This window comes from Hetaerina americana, unplaced genomic scaffold (genome assembly GCF_022747635.1).
Source record: "Hetaerina americana unplaced genomic scaffold, ioHetAmer1.1.p SCAF_100, whole genome shotgun sequence".
Lineage (NCBI taxonomy): Eukaryota > Metazoa > Arthropoda > Insecta > Odonata > Calopterygidae > Hetaerina > Hetaerina americana.
Genome location: NW_027286071.1, coordinates 782,429 through 802,057, shown reverse-complemented (window position 1 = coordinate 802,057; position 19,629 = coordinate 782,429). Strand labels below are relative to the sequence as shown.

Sequence of the window (19,629 nt, the reverse complement as noted above, 5' to 3'; positions counted from 1 at the left end):
CACTCAGGTCTGATTGCAAACATTCACAAGTGAGGTTCAGCCAACAGGCCATCACTTGCAGCCTGCTTGCAGACTGGAGTAATGAGAGTGGAACCAAAAAAGTCAATTGCTAGTGTGAGCTCTGAACAAATGATAACTCCAAATAAACTGCAGGAGATGCCGCAACAGTAACTTTCAACGGATTCATCTGCTAATATGCATTTCAATTTAAAAATGGCTGAGTGTAAAAATCATTTGCCTTGACCCAAGGCAAATGATTTTTACACTCTGAAATTGCTGCATTGAAATGATAACTCCTTTCTTTTTCATGTAAGCTTAAGTTTTTTCATGATTGTGGATGAGCATAATAAAAAGCCAGTTCCCGCAATAATAGCACTAAATGAATAACATAATATGAAAACAAAATAAGACCAAATTCATTAAAAACCAGTGAGCTGTGATATTTCCAGAGAAAAAATCAAAGATTGAAATCAATCAATGATTAGCCAATACGATCATAAAAATGTTTCAATTTGTATCTCCATCAGCCTATAATCCTTAACTAAGGTACTTCAATTAACTCCTTGATATCTTATGAATTTTCCAAAATGTGAATTATGGTTACATATATACACCTTTAATCTTCTTTCAAAGCTTGATTTCTCCACTGGAATCCAAAATTTTTCTTTCAAGAGTTGAGGGCTTGAGCCCTTTCTATTTATATAATATTTGGCCAGTAATTTCTCAATCAGAATGCAGGCAATTTCCACAATCTTGTCAATGAAGACTTAGGTGGGAATGCCACTGAATCAGCCAAGAGAGATGAAAGCGTAAATGAATCCTTTCTGAAGTCTTCAAAATGCAACAAAATTCCCAGTCCTAAAGGCAGAAAGGGTAACTAGTTGAACCACATTAATGTATACAACTTTTAAAAAAAACATCACTTCAAAACAACACCCCTCTTGCTTACTTTCAGATGCCGGGCATGCCGCAAGGCCTTCTCGGACTCATCCACGCTCACCAAGCACCTCCGCATCCACTCTGGTGAAAAACCTTACCAATGCAAGTTATGCCTACTGAGGTTCTCTCAATCTGGCAATCTCAACCGGCACATGAGGGTCCACGGGAACGCTGTCTGACGCCGCCTGGTGAGGCCTGACGATGCCTCCATGTCTGTGACTACAATGTTACGGATCCAGAAAGCACTCCCCCGGCTGGACCAAAAGTGGGGCCATTTATCATCATCCAAGGATGGCGAGGGCTGCACATATGCCACCTCCATCTCCGCGACAGTTAAGAAGCAACCACCACTCACCGCATTTAAGCACTCAATTGCCTGTTTCGTACGAGACTGCGGTACGGAGGGGCGGATCATTGATAACTTTTGCCAATTCTCAGAGTCTTAAGGAGAGCCAAGGCAGCAATAGGGAGGAAAAGAGTTGAACGGCACAGAAAAATCGACCCAGTACCGCCTTCTAGACATATGCTCATTAAAGTTAACGGTAACAAGGACGAATTTATTCGATTTTTCAAATGCTGTCGTCTGCACATTCATGCTACGTAGGATGCCAACTCTTGGAATTCATAACTTATCTCCATGTTACAAAATGCATCCCTATTTAAAGAAATGATCATCTCTGGGAACAATTGTCTTTTTCATATTTAAGGAATTGCATGGTATTTTAACCATCATCACTCATTCCAAAGCACATAAACGTTCAAGCAATTATTGATTTTTAAAGGTTTTATTTGCAGTGTAAAATAGCTAATTGATAATATTTTTTCTATTTATTAACTTATGATTAACTTACTGCAAGCCAGTGATAATTGTGACAAGTCAAAACTCTCCACATGATGATAATTCAAAATTCTTTCACTTGACTAATTATCAACTTTGAAAAGCAAAACAGGCATTACAAAACTTTTCGAGATTCTCTTTATCGGCCCGTCACATAATTGCATATAACAGCTCTACTGGAAAATCTTTATGGACGACTCCTTCAGCTGGAAACACAAGTGCATGGCCAGACTCATTAGAGACTAAGAAACTCTCTTTCATTTCTTTAATAAAATTTGTTGGTTATAATGCAATGTACATTCAAAAGAATTTATGATATAGTGAAGAATGGCAACTAGATAACCTTCATTTTATAAAATGAGACTTGGATGACATTTTCATGAGTAATCACATTTCTCTCGGCCAAAAACAATTGTTAAGCTTTGCACATGAGTGCAATTTTTATATGTGAAGTGAAAAATCACCCAAAAAGAATTATAACAGGAGTGCTCAACTACAGTAATACAAATTTTACAGAGTTATACAAGAAGCTTTGAAGATTAAAAGAAAACAAGGTTGATTTACAAAATACATAAAATTGTCAACGCTGCATTGCATGTATGTAGTAAAATGAGCAACGAATTGAACAGAAACCAGTCCAAATAACCAGCAACAATAATAGCGCCAAAGAATTTTAATGTCTAGTCATGTAAGATTTAAGTTTTTAGTTTGCTGTGATACATGTCATTTTTGACAAAATAAAAGTTTGTTTCAAAAAACCATAAAAATATTTGATGAAAATCTTATCTTACAAGGAGAGGAATAATAAAGTTCAGGATGATTTCATTACAAGTTTTATTTCAAAGTTCTGGAAGATCCAATAGCCCTACATCATTTCTCTGTGACTAAAATCTGTCTATCTACTGAATCTACACAAACTCCAAAGAAGTACACGTAGCAGGCAAAGAATGTCGCCTCTGATCTGCCTGCTTTCTGCTGCTGCTGATGCACATGACAAGCCCAAGTCTAATCTTCACTTGCCACTATAAAATCAACTCGCCTATTGTTTGTCAACTAATTATCTCTTTAAGAATTGTTATTAGCATTTCGATCAGGCACTGCCAACGCAAAGGACAACTGAACTCTTTTAAGTCAAAAATAATGTTACTTCACAAACACAAAGGCGCCCCTGAAAACTGATGTACAAAGTTATAACCATTTTCCCAGATGGGTAAAAATTACACTTAACAAAACAAAACTGAGTATTTCTCCTTGGGTGATTCCAATGTCTAATAATCCTTCACACTCCTTGAATAATTTTACAGTTACATTTTTTATCTTACAATTTTTAGCAGTAATAGTGGCCTTAATATTTTTTTCAAAAGAAGTCACTCATTTGATGTAGCATAAACATTCACTTTACAATAGTTATCAAGAGCCAGTCTTGGAAATGCTCAAGATGTCACCATCATTATCGATCATTGAAGGACGAAGTATGGCGATTGAAGTGAGGGGGGAAAGGAGGAAAATTGGGGTGGGGGGGGGGGGTAATTATGGGTGCTAGGGGTAAGGTTGACCTGTTTTGTCAATAGGATGAGCATTGAAGAAGTAAAGGCAATGTTTTTTTAGGTCCTAATATGGCTAATTAATAATGGGAGATATATAACATAACACTTGCACTTGGAAAAATAGTCACAATACAAACACACACAAAAAAAGAACCACAGAAAAATGTAGAAACATGAAAAAAAATATATGTATATCATATACTCCCAAAGGGGATGATACCCTACTCAATGAAGGTGTGGGCAGCCACATGTGCTGCGTGTGTGATGTTTCAAATATGCCAACCAATGTGCTGAGCAATGGATGTTCGCAAAGCGCAGCCCCATTGCATAACCCCCATCCACTCCTCACACGCATTCCACTGTCACTATTTTATCTATCTTCGTCAGTTGGCACCCCGAAACAAGCCACCTCGTGGAATGATTCCAAGCCGATATGTAGTTTTGAGAACACTCTTGAAACAACATACGATGAACCACCAAGCAAAGAACATCTCAAAAACAGTACACGATGAATAAGTAAAAAATGATCCACAATTCGTAGCACACACTCCTCTTCGTTTAAGAAAAATAGAAATTTGGTTGATAAGTATCTATTGTCCCTACTGTTATTATATTTACTCATTCAATAAATTTTTGTATCATTGGTTAGTCCTGGCAAGGTAAAGAAGCAAAGAGATTTGCCATTCGAGGTTTAGTGGGTAGCACAAAAAAAAGTGCAAGGAAGAGATCCCATGGGAGTCATGACAGTGAATGCATGTGTGGGGGTGGTACGGAGGCCAGGGAAAATTATGGGGGGACGTTTGTCTGCTGCACAGGAAGAAGTGACCTAAAGCATCTTCCAACTCACATAAAGAACTGAATGAAAGCATCTTGAGGGAAGTTAGGAAGGCATATGTAGTGGATAAGGGTGCTGCAGTTAATCAGGGCAATCTCTCTTTCCAGAGAGGTATTTCTTGGAAAAAAAACATTCCGGCACTCAGCAATTTCTTAAACCAGCATGAAAATGACATTCAGAAACTCAGTCATTTTGGCAACTTAATATTTTAGGGCAAAATACATGTAGTTTCGAAGAACTCGATGTTCAAAAAACATTGGTGTACGAACTTGATATTCAACACATGGGTGTGATGAAAACTACAGATCCAGAAGTTTATGAGAGCAAAATAATGTACCTTAAAACAACATAAAAAAGTGCTCGTCATCCCAAATACAAACTACTATTCCTCCTGGCATTTAAAAACTCTTCAAACAAACATACACACAATCTCTCTCAGGCACACACACTCACACATAAAAAAGGTAAAATTTATGACTGTTTATTCATCTTTTCATGACTGCCCCCACTTCTAAGTCCCTTTCTATGTTTTCCAAATATCGAACCACCGATTCACATAACCAGCACACAAAAGAGGTATCCTGCAAACTACACTGCAGCTTCCAATGGCAACAGCTATTAAATCTGTTACAGAGCAAAAAAAAATTCAACTCACAATCTTGTTATGCAAATGTCATTTCAATCCAAAACACCGATCATAAACACCACTTCTCTTCTTCACAACATCCATCCATTCCATCATTAAGAGCTTCACAGTCTTTCCAATAAAAGAAAGTTAGGCACACCTTGTGCTCCTCGGTGGCCTTTCTGCGTCTCTGGCATCTCTCACAAAGGCGACAAAATGCCCATTTTTTGTGTCTCAAGAGATTTTTAGGGAGGGGGGGCGTGAATTAAAAAAAAATACAATAAATGGAAACAGCACAAAATGTGCACAAATTTAGTTATTTTGAGGCAACTTTTCATTATATTCTTTCATTCTGGGAAGAATTATGAGGCTATATATATATTTATATTTATATATGCATTTATATATGTTTATACCTAAAAAATGAAGTGGCATTTTGGGGTACGGAGGCCATTCCGGTTTGTACTTGGGGAGAGTCACAGCAGATACCATTGCGTTGTTTTTATGTATTACGAGGTCTCTTTTTCTCAACGAGGGAGGACCAAAGTTCCCTTTAGTTTTGCAGTCCCTCTTCACAAGGGAGGTGGTACTGTTAATATGGGCAACTTGGGGGAGAGCAAGAGGACATTTGTGGTCCAGAGATTTTTGTAGGAATTTCAAAATGGGAGATGGGTGAATGGGGAAGATCTGTGTGCTTGCTTAAACTTGTCCCAAAAAAAAGCTGCTCATATTTCTCTCATTCTTAGGAATCCTTACAGACGGACAGACACGACCGGTGTTAGTGCACCTCTGATGGCTCTGGCTTCTGCGAGTGATGGTTAGATGGGTCTGGAGTGCTGAGAGGCTGCAAGGAACGAATGGAGGAACCAGTCAGTTGTATGACTTGGTGATTTTAATTAAAATTATATACCATAATCTCACTGCTTGATCCAGGATCTCAAATTAAATTAACAGAAGACTGCCTGATGGATGACTTTCTAAATTTCAAAATACAGTTAAAACTTTGAAAATTATTACATTAATTAACAGCATTGCCAGGTAAAAATTGTGCGCTTCTAGTTTTCAACAGGTCCAATTATAATTTAACTAGCGGAATTATGGAGGAGAAAGAATAGTTTTCATTTATATGGGACACTGAATGACGAAATCACTGATTAAAATTTCTTTTTAACTCATGAATAAGAAATAACCCTCTACAAAAGAACATGGGTGTGGGAAATTAAGTTCCAATCAAGGTTGCAGAAACAGATTCACTTCGCTTAATGACACTAAGAATCCTTACCTTTGTTCCTAACAATGTTCTAATATAAATTCCATCCCCTTGCTTGGTCCATTATGCAACAAGAACATATGCAAGCAAGGAAAATAATTTTTATCAAGTATCTTTGCAAACTGACCTGCTTCCCACTATATGAGATTTCCCATGTTCACCCTCGGGGACAAAGGGAAACTTTTTCCCAATTAGTAAAGCACAAATCCAAACCACCTCAATAAATTCTCAGTTACCTAAAAAAATAACCAATACTGGATATGAATTTTTCTTGAAAAGACTAAAATACAACAAATCAACAAAATCTACACAAATGATTGAGCAATATTCTTTACATTTCTCAGAACAACACAAGGGATCCAGCACTACTAGCAGTTTCCAACAAAATAAGCACTAGCCATTTTAATAATTCCCTTGAATTTCATCATTAAAAAAAATCATTTCAAGCTTAAAAATCAAGCACAGATCCTCCCCTCCTTGTGCAAACCTGGAAATTAGGTTTACGAGTACTGCTGAGGTGACTGCCTAACTCCCATTGGTTACCCTCATGTGAGTTTTATTGCAGAGCCATTAACTCGATTGCCTTCACTACCGGCCCAGCTACACCTTACTATCATTCACTTGTCACCACTCCCCACAGGGGTATCCATCCACTTCACAACATTAGGGGCCCTGACATCAAATAAAAAAACATTTTTACAAGACCTCCGTCAAAAACCATTTCAATTCATTTATTCCTAAAAGTGAAGTCTTCTTTGGGCATCATGGGTAGAGTGATTACGAAGGTCAGATGTTTACAAGGGAAGATATAAAAAAACTGCGGGGCCGACGAGACCTATGATCAACTCACTCGAACGCGAATCGCACACGTTACCAAAGCGAGGGGGTTAAGGGGGGCCTGATTGGGGGGAGACCTTGAGGGGGGTTGTGGAGGGAGGGAGGGGGGTGGTGGTGGTGGTGGAAGGTGAGAAATAGTGCTTGTGTCCCAATGTGGGCCATCTTTAGTCCGCCCTTCCACGATCAAGAGGTAGGAGTGGAGAGACACGGTCGGCGTGGTCAGATCGTCACGGGGGCGCGGGGACTTGCCCCACACCCCTCGAGCCCTCCCCGAGGACCGGCAGCACGGGCCGGGGCGCCGCGGGAGGGGGCGGAAGGAGGAGGCCTGGGGGCGGCGGGGGGATCTCCCCTCACGACTCGGCACTGTGCGCGGCGGCTGCGGCAGCCGCGGCGGCCGCTGCGGCGGCGGCCGCGCTGGGGGGCAGGCTACTCACTAGGCTGTGGGGCAGGCCGCCCGGCAGGGATGAGCCCGTGGCCGCCGCCGTTGCCGCGGCCACCGCGGCTGCGGCGGCCGCCGAGTGCGGCTCGTGCGGAGTCGTCGAGTGCGCCTGCTGCACCGGGAGGGATCCACCGCCGTAGTAACCGCCATTGATGCCCTCGGGGTACCCCGACCCTCCCATGAAGTACTCCTTGTTGACGCAGTTGCGGAGGCAATCCGGGATTCGGCCCACGATTGCGCGGCGGATCTCGCTGGCTGCCATCTCCCTCAGCTCGGTGCACGAAGCATCGGAGTAGAAGGCCGCATGAGGCGTGCAGAGCAGGTTGGGAGCATCTTTCAGGGGCCCTGTGCATGAGTCGTGGGGGAAAATAAAAAGGTTTGCAAGTTCAAATAGGTTTCGCGTTTATGGCATCTTTGATGTACATTGCAGCTAATTTCGAAGAGCAGTAATGTGAGAAGGTCAAGATTATATAAGTTCTGAAGACACAGAGAATATCTAACAAGTACACATCGAATTACAACACACAAGTTGTTCTAGCTCTCATTCACAATTTATTCTCAGTAACTGGAAAAAGTTGTTTTAATGCCCATTTGGACATATAAGATTCTAATTTCCTCATCTCATTACTATCAAATGTTTCCAATGGCATATTGTATACAAGTATGTAAGATGACCTTGTACAAATATACAAGTATCTTGTATTATTAGTTCAGAAAGCCATGAACAGAAACTGCCCAGAGAGCTTCATTTGCCAGTGTGGATGCACATATCATCAATGCCTCAATCATTCACGATAATTTATATTTTCTCTTACATGGAAATTGCTAATTATTGGTTGACAAAAGAGTACTACAACGTTCAATATCAATGGATCATAAGGCAAACATTGTCATACATACTATCTTAGGTTACAGGTTAAGTATCACAATTATTATTCTTATGCAAATCCAGTTAACCTCAGCTAAATGACTTCTGGAAAAGTAATGTTACCAACGGCCAGTATTTTATCCATTATTAAGATAATTCTTATTGTATTTAGGCAGGCAAATAACCATAAGAAATTGATCCACTATACAATGTAGTTGCAATTCCAAGCAATTAGAGCAATGAGAAAAAGTCTTTGAGCTCACATTATTATTGAAAAGCATTATTCCTAGACCAATATGTGCAAAAAATGAGAAAAATTCTTTGAGCTCCCATTATTATTAAAAAGCATTATTCCTGGACCAACATGAGTGAAAAAAATCATGTGATTCACATGCTTATGGCTGTGAAGGAACAATTTCAGTGCATCAGCGAAAAAATATTATTCAGACTAAAGTATTTGTGCATTAAAAATAGCTTGTTATTTTCCCTGTCACCCAAGTTGGTGCAGTTCTTTTGATGCTTCTTAAAGCTTGCTTAATGACCTTGTTAATAATTAATCAAATAAATGAGAAAGAAATCGATGAAAAGGTAATTAGTGGAGTGACAAAGGAGGCTGCACAATGGGTATGGAGGGAAAATATCCAATGATTCTACCTCTACGCACAGTTATTACCAGTATTTTATACATGACCTTTTGATTTTGTTTATATGGTGAGTAATAAGCAAACATGAACATATAGTTAGCATTGTACAATTCAGTACAAAGTAGGAAAACATTAATTAAATGTAAATAATCAAGGATAACTTTCCCAAATCAAGAGAGAGAAACAAAAAAATTTTAAAAAACTCCAAACAAAAGAGAAACAAACAAGTGACTTTCATTAAGGTTTCCACTTGGCCTTCTAAGACATCCTCGACGACAAATAAAATAATCTGTAACATTCCAGAAGGAGGAAACCTAATTGTGGCGGTTGTTGTTTGGCAACATATTAGCACCTGAATCTGGTATGAAACAAATTTAAGCTCTTAACCTCAATTCCACAGCATATGCATGTAAAACACATTATGATAAAAGATGATAGGCTCAAAGAAATAATAATAATATTATTTTTAAGGCAATATATTCTGAGTAACAGCATAATTTGACCAATAAGAGTTAAGATTATATTTTCATATACATTGTGCCCAAACACTTTTATTTTTATAAATGGTCAGCTTTACATTGAATACACAATTAAGTGCCCCTTCCACCTAATACATCATATAATTTAACAATAAACATTAAAGTAAATTTAAATAAATGTAGCTAGTTTGAGCAAATTTTCTCCAAATGCAAATATTTAGTGAACTCTCAAGGCTTTACATTTGCCTCCCAATTCAGATATTCAACTGACAATGGGCAGATATCAAATGAAGAAAAAGGATGACTACTTAAAGGAAGGAACTAAGATCTTATAAAGCAATAAATGACGGTTTGATCCATTGAAAGTAATGTCATAAATCCAATAACTGGAGTAGGTAAAATATAGTTATCAATATTTAGGATTCAATTAATAGATATTCAACCTTTTAAGGTTTTCATGTACATAAAAGGCTTGACAGAATAAAATAATTGTTTAAATAAATGATTTGGAATGTAGCAGTTAACAGAGCTATATATAAAAGGAAGAAATTTTCAAATATATAAATAAAGAGTGAAATACAGTTAATATTGCCTCAGAGAGTTAAATGAGTTATTTTCACATAAACTTAATCCAAAATCGAATAGCACTTGTCAACAGTCAAAATATTATATATTAACGAGTAATGTCATAACGGGTCACCATTCAACAGTTCATAACAAACTTGAAGACTATATGGTTCATTAAGATTAATGCCAGATCATAGGAGTGATATCAGACTATATACGGAATTTTTTTACCAAAGAACAGATCAATGCCCCACGGTTAGACAGTAAAAACTTGTTTCCATATTAGTTCAAAGAAAAAAACCACAGTTAATACAGATAATTCATATGATTATGTGGAACAAATGGATAGTTCTGTTGAAAATGAGTTGATTATTCATGCAGAATAAAAATGCAGATTCGCTCACACAGAGCAATCCAAAACTGCAACACATTGACCGGCATAATGCTATCAAGAATTTAACAGATTTATCCTGAGGATATCACTGTTTAATTATATAATTTAAGCCTCAAGTTCATTTACATACATTTTTTAAATTTTGTCATTCATGACACTGAAGCAGACAATCCACTACTTCAGCTACCTGATCATTTGAAATACCAGATTTCAGAAGACTAGATACTAGAAACTAATGGCAATCCACTGTGGCTCTGATTCACTATGATGACATTAATATTTTATAACATTCCTTCTGATATAAGTGAAACATAGGTAAACATGATTCTATTCCAGTGTTACTCAGCAATTAGTGTTTTAAAAGATAGCATGCGAAGTGAATGATTTAAATTCAGATTAATTCAAACTGTGAGAAAATTAAGTGTACTACAGGTGGAAAATATCAGGTGCCTTCTTGGGAAAAGGTCCTGTCGCATCATAGATTTACCTTCCATTTCAAACAAAATGTGCATGAATGAGGTAGCAGATTCAAAGAACTACCGGAGATGCCGTGACTAAATTTAAATAACTTATCCGCTAATCTGCATTAAAATGCATCAATTGCAAAGCATAATTTAAATTCTGACACTTTCAATTTGAAGCATTATCATGAAGTAGAAGCATTAGACTCATGCAGTGCATTATGCCAGGAAAGTTGTGGCATTGTCATAAAAAGAGAGAGAGAATATCAGCATGCCTCAAAATATTACAACCCATAAACCAAGCACACCAAACTATTCTCTCTGAATGGATCACTTAATGATAGCAACAGTTAAGAATTTGAGAAGTAAGATTTGAATACATAATATTCCTCTCACCAATTTAGAGCACAATAATTTTAGTTTGCACTTATCTGAATTAAGGGCATGGGATGCACCAATGCAACCATTTTAAACAAATACTCTCCAGTTGGAAATAGCAAAAATAAGACAAAGCACAAGAAAACTTTACAAGTAAGTGCATGTCAGTTAAAAACAACACGGTACATTGGTTCACATTTTCTCGTTTTATAACTGTTAAAGGAATGAAATTACTTACCTTATTATCTCCCACTCTCAAAAGAATTAAATTACTTAGATAATAACCCAATTGAACTATGTTTATTAAGACAAGAAACATTTGCTACCTCTTTCATTTTAAGCATACAGAAATAAACTCAGCTTCTTATAAAGGAAAAAATCAATTTAAATAATACTCTTGGCCAGCAAGATTTAATCCAAAAGAAAATATTTATGAAAAGTTAGCACCCTCAAAAGTATCAGTAGTTAGAACCTAACTGCTCGCTAACTGAGATGAACTATTCAATTTTATATTTGAAAGTATCATGAATCATTACTTTAAAATATCATCAAGTATACTTCTCAGAAAGGCTTTTCTTGCCCAGCTATGCTGAACCTACTAGGAAACAAAAACCATGACCAACATTTGGTTAAGGGATAAGTGATTATCCTTACTGCTAATCTTAAATATCACAAGAAGCATATGTACTCGAGAGAGCACTATATATATATATATTAAAGAACACACTAAACGAAGTTCTATGAATTAGGGGATTATATGTGTTACCTCTACTAACTAAACACATTAATGTATTCATTTAAGCTTGGCATTTGTACAGCACATGCATGGATAGCATAGAAAACACAAAATGTCCATACAATTCCAGTCGGAAAATGTCATGTAACTCAGGGTATTCACAATAAAATTATTTTCCATTTTGGGCACGAAAATTCTGAAAACTCAATTGATGAACAACCATAACCACCTATTATGCTAATATGATGACAGCAAAATGGGAGGCAAACATTCCAAATAAATACCTACACCAGGATATCAATTGATATTTGAAGAAGAGCACAACAAATAAAACTATTTTGATTCGGCGGGGAAGTAAAGATTAACAGTTTATTGCTGAAATATGGGATATCCTAGACGATAGGTATAGAACAATAAAAATTCACATTTCTTCACGTGTCTTTCAAAACCATTTGAGATTTGATGCACATAAAAACAGAGTAAATAAATATTTATTAAAAACTAAATAAGACTGAATGCATTTGGTTTCTTGTTTTGCTTAAGTGCTTAATTGAAGCTTCAATCTTTTTGCAGCCTAATGAACAAAAAGGTTGACGACATCAGTGGTGGTTCAAGATGCAGAGGTCAAATCATCTTTAAAATATCCCTATAGTACTTCTGCATTTGGGTTGCAGCCATGGGTTGGGGGAACTCTTGAGAACTGCCAGATATAACTAACCTCAACAAATAGGCTAAGACCAATGAGATCAGATGATAGCCCATGTAATTGATGGGGTGAAAAACTATCCACATGCTCGGAAGTTTATAGGTTTAATATGAATACTACATTTTTATATTTGTTGAGGTAATAACATTGAAATTTAATGAGGGTGCTAATTAAGAAAAAGAATTCTTCTTGTAGAGGGTACATGCAGTGAATCACAAGTTAGGTTTTTCCATTACATATTCCCATTTTTAAGGAAATATGGCCATTTTCTGAGGCTAATAAATGTTTTCTTCAATTTCTGAAAGTGCCCGTGAAAGAGTTTTCTAAGCTGATTTAGCTTTGCTGAAAGGATATGATAATCAAATCACCAAAAATGGCCTTGTTGAGGGAAAAGTAAATGATTGGAAAGGAAGGAGTGACCCTAGCAAGTCATGAGTGAATGGGGTCAAAGAAACTCAAAACAACAGGAAATACTAGCAGTCAACAAAAGACAAGCATGTATGATGGAATGTCTGAATGTAATGAAAGTGCAATAAACATAAGAATAGAGCAGTATATTGCATTGCACCTGCGTTTACATCAAGGAGCTGAAATAGGATTGTTATACGATATCCTTAATGATGAGAATCTTGCTGAACAATGTTCCACCAAAAGTGAAGGATATAGAGAAATATCACAATAACTGGGATAGACATTCTGCAGTCACCTTCAGATTTAGAGTTTCCTTTCTGCATAGCAAGAGTTTGGCAGCTATACTAAAGTTATGTTCAATTTGGACGGTTATATGTTATCTTTTAACATCACCATTTAGCAGACAGCAATGTTCAAATATAATCTAGGTTTTGTTTGTTTTAATGTAGGAGTTAAAGGAAAATATCAAGCAAGCGTGAGAATCTGTGGAATTGAAATTTGAAATGTTTAAAGTCTTTGTTCATAATTTGCTCACAAAGGATCATTAGGTATATGTTTCGTGGTCATTAATGAAGGTTTTCAATTGTCATTTTTTGCATTGTGGTGTTAGCTAACGTAAAACATATTTAGTAACAGTAGTTTTGCGGCAGATATACGATTACAAAAAGATACAACAAATAGCATCATGCCGTTATTCAACATGAACTTACGAAATTAAAAATTAAAGTTTAAAAGAAAAAGTAAACTATAAAGCGCATTAATAAATTTTCAACCTATTCCAAGGTATGATATATATTGTCAAGCCAGTGATGCACCATGTTTGTGGTAACAAACTAGGTCAGTAACTGAGATCGACCATTAAATATTTTTTACCCATAAAAGAGATGCTTGCTATGAAAATCGTGCAAAATCATAAAAATATATAATCAATCAATATTTATATTTCCCCAGGTCATTAACTAGTTTCTATGAAGAAAAATACTTGCAGGATGACTATACTCCCTAAAATTATTAGGAATTAGCTAACAACTGACGATAAAATTGTTATCAATTATGACTAGAACTCCATATAGTGAGTCATTGTTTTAGGGATTATGAGCTCCCATTATATCAAAATTCCACAGTTAGAAACTAGCCATGCTCCAAGTCCAATATTTCAAAAGAGATTTTACTATGGCAATTAACAATAGGAAAGCAGTTAAATTAATTTTTTCACTCAATCAATAGCTGATGATAAGAAGGGATGACTTATGGCTAAAATTCCAATTTCTATCAGAAAAAAAAAAGAAAAATCAAACCTAAGTTTTAAATTTCAGCTGAAAACACGTTAATTATGCATTACCTTGGAAGACGTTGTAGGGCTCATTTTCGTGAACATCAAGGGCGGCAGCTCGGATGCGACCCTGCTTCAAAGCAGTAGCAAGAGAGTCATCGTCAACCAGTCCTCCACGAGCTGTATTAACCAGAAATGCTCCTATCAAAGCAAAAGATAATTCAAATGAGCTTTTAATATTTACATGGGTTTACACAAATTCATGAATACAAGACTACACATGTGAACCCGGTATTCAAAAAACGTTTGAGGGTTCACCTAAGATTCACCTATCACAAGCAAATGGCGAGTACTTTGAAAGATTAGAACAAGGCTGAAACAACAACCACAGGAAGTAGTAAATGAGTCTCCTCAACATTTTATATCAAGTCAAATATGATTCATTGTAATTGCCAAGCATAATTAGTTATTTGCATGTATGATGAGTGTGTTGCAATTTTTACAAAATCTCACAATTTTGAATCATTTTACTTTCAGCTAGTTAATTTAGAGCAGGTAAACATAGGAAAACAATTTTTGTAAAAATATCTGGTTATTACCAAGTAATGATTACATAGATAGATCACTTAGCAAATAAAATAAAATGGTCAAAGTACAGTCAAAACAATGGTGAGAGGATAAATTAAGCTATGAGAAGAAAGAGGCTTGGAAATTACGAATATAAGGTATTATAGGGAAGGAGAGAATTAGAACACGGAAACCCTGGTGTATTCTTTCCCCACAAGGTTATAGTAGACTAGGTCTATTGGCCACCCATAACACATGCCACACTATACTTTACATTAAATATTGATAAGCATATGATAAGTTCAGAGCAAACAGAACGTCCCTAAATAACACTCTAATAGCTCCAAAAATGTATTAATACTTTCTTGAATTAAAGGTAAAAGTCATCGATTGATGCATTGAAATCACGTAATTTTTCAACATCAAATTTTCCACCTCCTTTACTCACCTGGCCTCATTTGTTTAATTGTGAACTCATTGATCAAATGATGATTATGCTCGTTGAGGGTGCAATGCAGTGAAACACAATCGGACTGGAATAGTAAATCCTGGAAAAAAGCCAATATACAATATGTTACTCATCAAGTTAACTACTATATTTTCAACATAAATACACATCAAACATCTCTCCTTACCTGAAGGGTGTACACTCTTGTTAATCCTAATGATTTTTCAATTCCATCTGGTAAATATGGGTCATAGAATATGACATTAAATCCAAATGCCTTAGCCCTCAATGCAACAGCTGAACCAATTCGACCTAGAACATATAAGGCAGGAAGTTAGAATGTTGTACCTAAAGAATATAACAAGCATACCATTAAACAGTACTGCCAAACATAACTCCAATGATCATTTAGAATACCCATCTCCTGCTAGCAAGGCCTTAGCTGTTGAATTCAATCATATTATGTCAATTAAAAATTGAAGTAATCATGATCATTCAAATGAAATTCTAATCGTCCTCATTTAAGTTTACTTAAATCACAAAGAAGTGCCTTTGTAATGGAGCAAAACAATTTATACATTAAAACACAAATAAATTACCACACCATTAAAAAAGAATTATGGAAGAAGAACAAAAAAAATATCTTAAATTCCTGATCAATTAATTGAAATTCCATCAATGCTGAATGAATTTTTTTTTAATTAGTTCAGAAAAATATGAAATAAGGGTCGAAATATATATTTTATCACTCTATACAAAGTCCAAAAAAATTAGATATATTGATATGACACATGAAAAATCTAATTTTAAAAGATATAAGAACATATGCATGTCTGTATTGTCTATATTAATTGACAGGTATGTTAAGTAATGATTTAAAGAAAATATTAGTGAAGTCTTTGAGACCTGTTGTTAAAGGTGAAGGTATCTTAGCATAGATGAGATGTGGGTGTAGGGAAGAATGGGGAGAATAAGTTTGACAGAGAGAGGAAGACAAATGCCATGGTTTTACATTTTGGGTGGGCAAAGGAGAAAGTCACAGGAGGAAATTAGAAGAAGGGAAGGAAAGTGGATAGATGAAATATTGAAGGGTAGTAGTATGTTGAAGGCTGTGATAAAAGGGAGTGCGTTGGGAAAATGAGGTAGAGGAAGGGAGTTGGTTTTTAACAGCATGAAGACAGGCAGAAGTTACATAAGAAATAAATTAGAAGTTCACACAATACTTTGAAATAAATAGATGGACAGTTGTCTTTATTTTGGGGCAATATTGAGACAATGGATTCTCTTCTACCACCTAACCCCGAAATACAGTAGAAGCCTGATATAATGAGTAGAGGCACATATCCAGAATCCAGATTACCCAAGAGATAGTTTATGCTACATGATTTACACTTAAAATAAATCTGTTGTTTGTAATTTATGAGCAAATTTATGCATTTGATGGGTCATTTGTTTCTGTGGGGAAGCAGTTTAGGCAATCCATAGCACATCAATCATCTCTGATTGTCAACTGTTTCGTCAAATCAAATCAAGGACTACAATAAAATTCAAATTCCCCACTGTACGATACGTTCCCCACAAATAACCCTGAAAGCAAGAATTTTGGTTGAAATGTCACAGGTTATTTGCGACAATTTCTATATGTTAACTATTGCCGAGTAACATTTGGAATTCCTATTTTTTGGCATGACCATAAAACCCAGGCCAGGCTGACCCTTGAAAATCTTAAGAACCAGACCACAAGAATTGCAAGTGCTAATAAGTTGCTTTGCTGGATTGTTTACATTTATCTATGTGCCAATTTTACCTTACCACATTGTTTACGTAGACAAGATATCTTCTTTCCGAAGATGAGTCACTTTTATTCTGTCAAATCCTTTCTATCTAACAGATATGTTCATATCGAGTTCTGAGCAACAAAAAATTAATTTATAAATATCTGGGTTGGAAATTAAATGATTTTGTATTCCGGAATGAAGGTTGCTAAAACACATGGGGGAGATGCCATACATTTAATTTTTTGCAGTCTATGAATTTCAAAGAATTAACTATGCAATGAGATGACCTCTTTTGAAGGAGGAAAGTGTCTCGGAAAGCAATTCTCTTAGATATTTCAGGAAAAGGTACACACTTCCTTAATTACATGTTATTTCAATGATTCTTTCACCATTACCAAACCTTATTTTTGCTCGCTAAATGACCAGGTTTAAGCTTATGAGGTGCATATTACTTATATATAGTAAACAAATTAGTTTACTGGAGAAAAGTGTATAACTGTGAACCCGTACATAGCCTGTTATGCTCCTGATATTGGTCTTGTAAATTGCCAGTATTTATACACAAAATAAAATTAACAACATTTTCACTGTGGGATATCAGACCTGGTGATTTGATTCCCAATGACATTAAGTGAACTCACACTTATTCTTACGAGGATCATTGGTGTAAGCTTCTTATTTTCTACCAATCTTATGGCGGTTATTTTAATATTCACAGGAAATTGTATCTTCCTGATACTTAAGTAGTCAGTATTATATTAATATCTTTTATGCCATTCATATTCAAATGATAATATAATATTGAATACTAATTACTCTCAGGTTGAGAATCAAATTTTAGCATATAACTTCATAACATAACTTACTAAGTATAAGAATGAAATTTTAGCACATAACTTCATAACTTAACATACATTGCATTACTTAAATTACATTTTTAAGTACTGCATTATAAACAAAAGTTTAAGCAAACTTTCTCCATTTCATTTACCAAAACCAAATATTGTTCCGCCACTTCTACATGTGCAAAGAATAAAATACTGTATATGAACATTTAGATTTATTGTGGCATAAAAGTGTATTTATCTCCAGCGTATATTTGCTAATGAGTAAAATGAGCTTGGATAATTTGTCATGTTAATGTATATACTATAATGCATTTTTATACAATTATTTCGATATTATTAGATTTGAAATCCTTGGGTAATTGAACAAATGGTGCTGCAAATTGCACTGATTTATGATACACATGAATTTTAAAAAATTTCAAAATAGCTGTCTTTCCCTTATTTTTTCTCATGCATTTTCTTTGAGTTATTATTATTACTCTTATTATTATTGGTATTCCACCAGATAGGGTAGGTTTTGGATGGACACAGCCTATACAATAGTACAGAAATACATTTACTTGCCTCTCTAACAAAAAGCACAGCTTTTAATTCGGCACTACTGAAAGCCTTTCCTTCATTCCGAATATATCTTCCCCATTCATTCCATCTGGCATCCCTATTCTATTCCTACCCCTTCCTCATTTTCCCAATGTTCTTCCTTCTACCACAGTCTTCAACACCTAATTGCCAATCAAAATGCCCTGAATCCATTACATATATTAAATTAAACAATGGCTATGAAATAAATTATATCCTAGGTAGTTTGTGTTGTCAAAAATAGAATATTAAGAATGGTCATTTGTATATATTCTGGAAGGCAAGTCATGTTTAGTCAAGCAAAGTGTACTGTAATTATCATCAACCCCATTTTTTCATGAACATTGACGGCAGTGAGACGTCACTAACCACTTTTTTTTATAATACCACAAGCATCATCAACCCTGGCTTAACATTAAACAAGTGTGAATACATACCAAGCCCAACGATGCCCAGTGTGTCTCCTCGTATCCTTGCACATCCTTGAGCTGCTTCACGTACTTGTTCAGGCCCGGTGAATTTCTTTCCCTCTCGTACCATATTGGCCAGCCAATATGTGCGCCGATATAGATTTAAAATGAGACAAAGTGTTGTGTCGGCAACCTCCTCCACACCATAGCCTGGCACATTGCATACTGCAATACCCAATTCACCAGCGGCCTAAAAAGAAAAATAAAATGCACTTGTTAATAAATCTGTGCCGTATTTTTCAAGTAATTGTTTTAGAGGGTAGGGTGTATGAATGCCTTAATCATCCATTTAGCACAAATACATTTTGCGAAAGTGTACCGAAACAACAAATATTTGTGGATGCTTGTTCCGTCATTTATAGTTAGAGATGAAAATTAAGTAAAATCTCCGGAAGGAATAGCTTAATGCTATTGATTAAATCTAAAATACAATGACTTCACCCACTGATCAAACACAATGTGAATCAACAATGGAATCTACACTAAAGAAGACATAATTCCGAACAAATAGAATTATTATAAAGAATATACGGAAAATATTCAAAATTAGGCACAAAACCAGCATAACTTTAATGATACAGTAAGGCCCCAATTTTCTGATTTACATGTTACTGACTTATTTGATTATCTTAACTTTAGTCAGTTATTTACATTTCACTGTCTCATTCTTTGTTGAGGATAATCAATATTAA

The 19,629-nt window shown here is 35.8% G+C and overlaps 2 protein-coding genes across 3 annotated transcripts in view; one reads left to right on the top strand and one right to left on the bottom strand.

Moving 5' to 3' along the window:
* The window catches only part of LOC139700444 (protein glass-like), a 66,522-nt gene extending 63,920 nt beyond the window's left edge, over positions 1 to 2,602 (top strand). Inside the window, exon 7 of the mRNA XM_071599046.1 lies at positions 956 to 2,602. Coding sequence (XP_071455147.1) covers positions 956 to 1,118 — 163 coding nt within the window. The 3' untranslated portion in view covers positions 1,119 to 2,602. The remainder of the gene's footprint in view (positions 1 to 955) is intronic.
* The window catches only part of CtBP (C-terminal binding protein), an 81,712-nt gene continuing 64,677 nt past the window's right edge, over positions 2,595 to 19,629 (bottom strand). For both annotated transcript variants that reach the window (XM_071599041.1, XM_071599042.1), the window contains exons 4-9: positions 18,905 to 19,127; positions 15,450 to 15,574; positions 15,263 to 15,362; positions 14,317 to 14,448; positions 7,326 to 7,675; positions 2,595 to 5,628 (exon numbers count right to left, since the gene is read on the bottom strand). In XM_071599041.1, the coding sequence (XP_071455142.1) occupies positions 5,563 to 5,628; positions 7,326 to 7,675; positions 14,317 to 14,448; positions 15,263 to 15,362; positions 15,450 to 15,574; positions 18,905 to 19,127 (996 nt within the window). In that variant the 3' untranslated portion in view covers positions 2,595 to 5,562. The remainder of the gene's footprint in view (positions 5,629 to 7,325; positions 7,676 to 14,316; positions 14,449 to 15,262; positions 15,363 to 15,449; positions 15,575 to 18,904; positions 19,128 to 19,629) is intronic.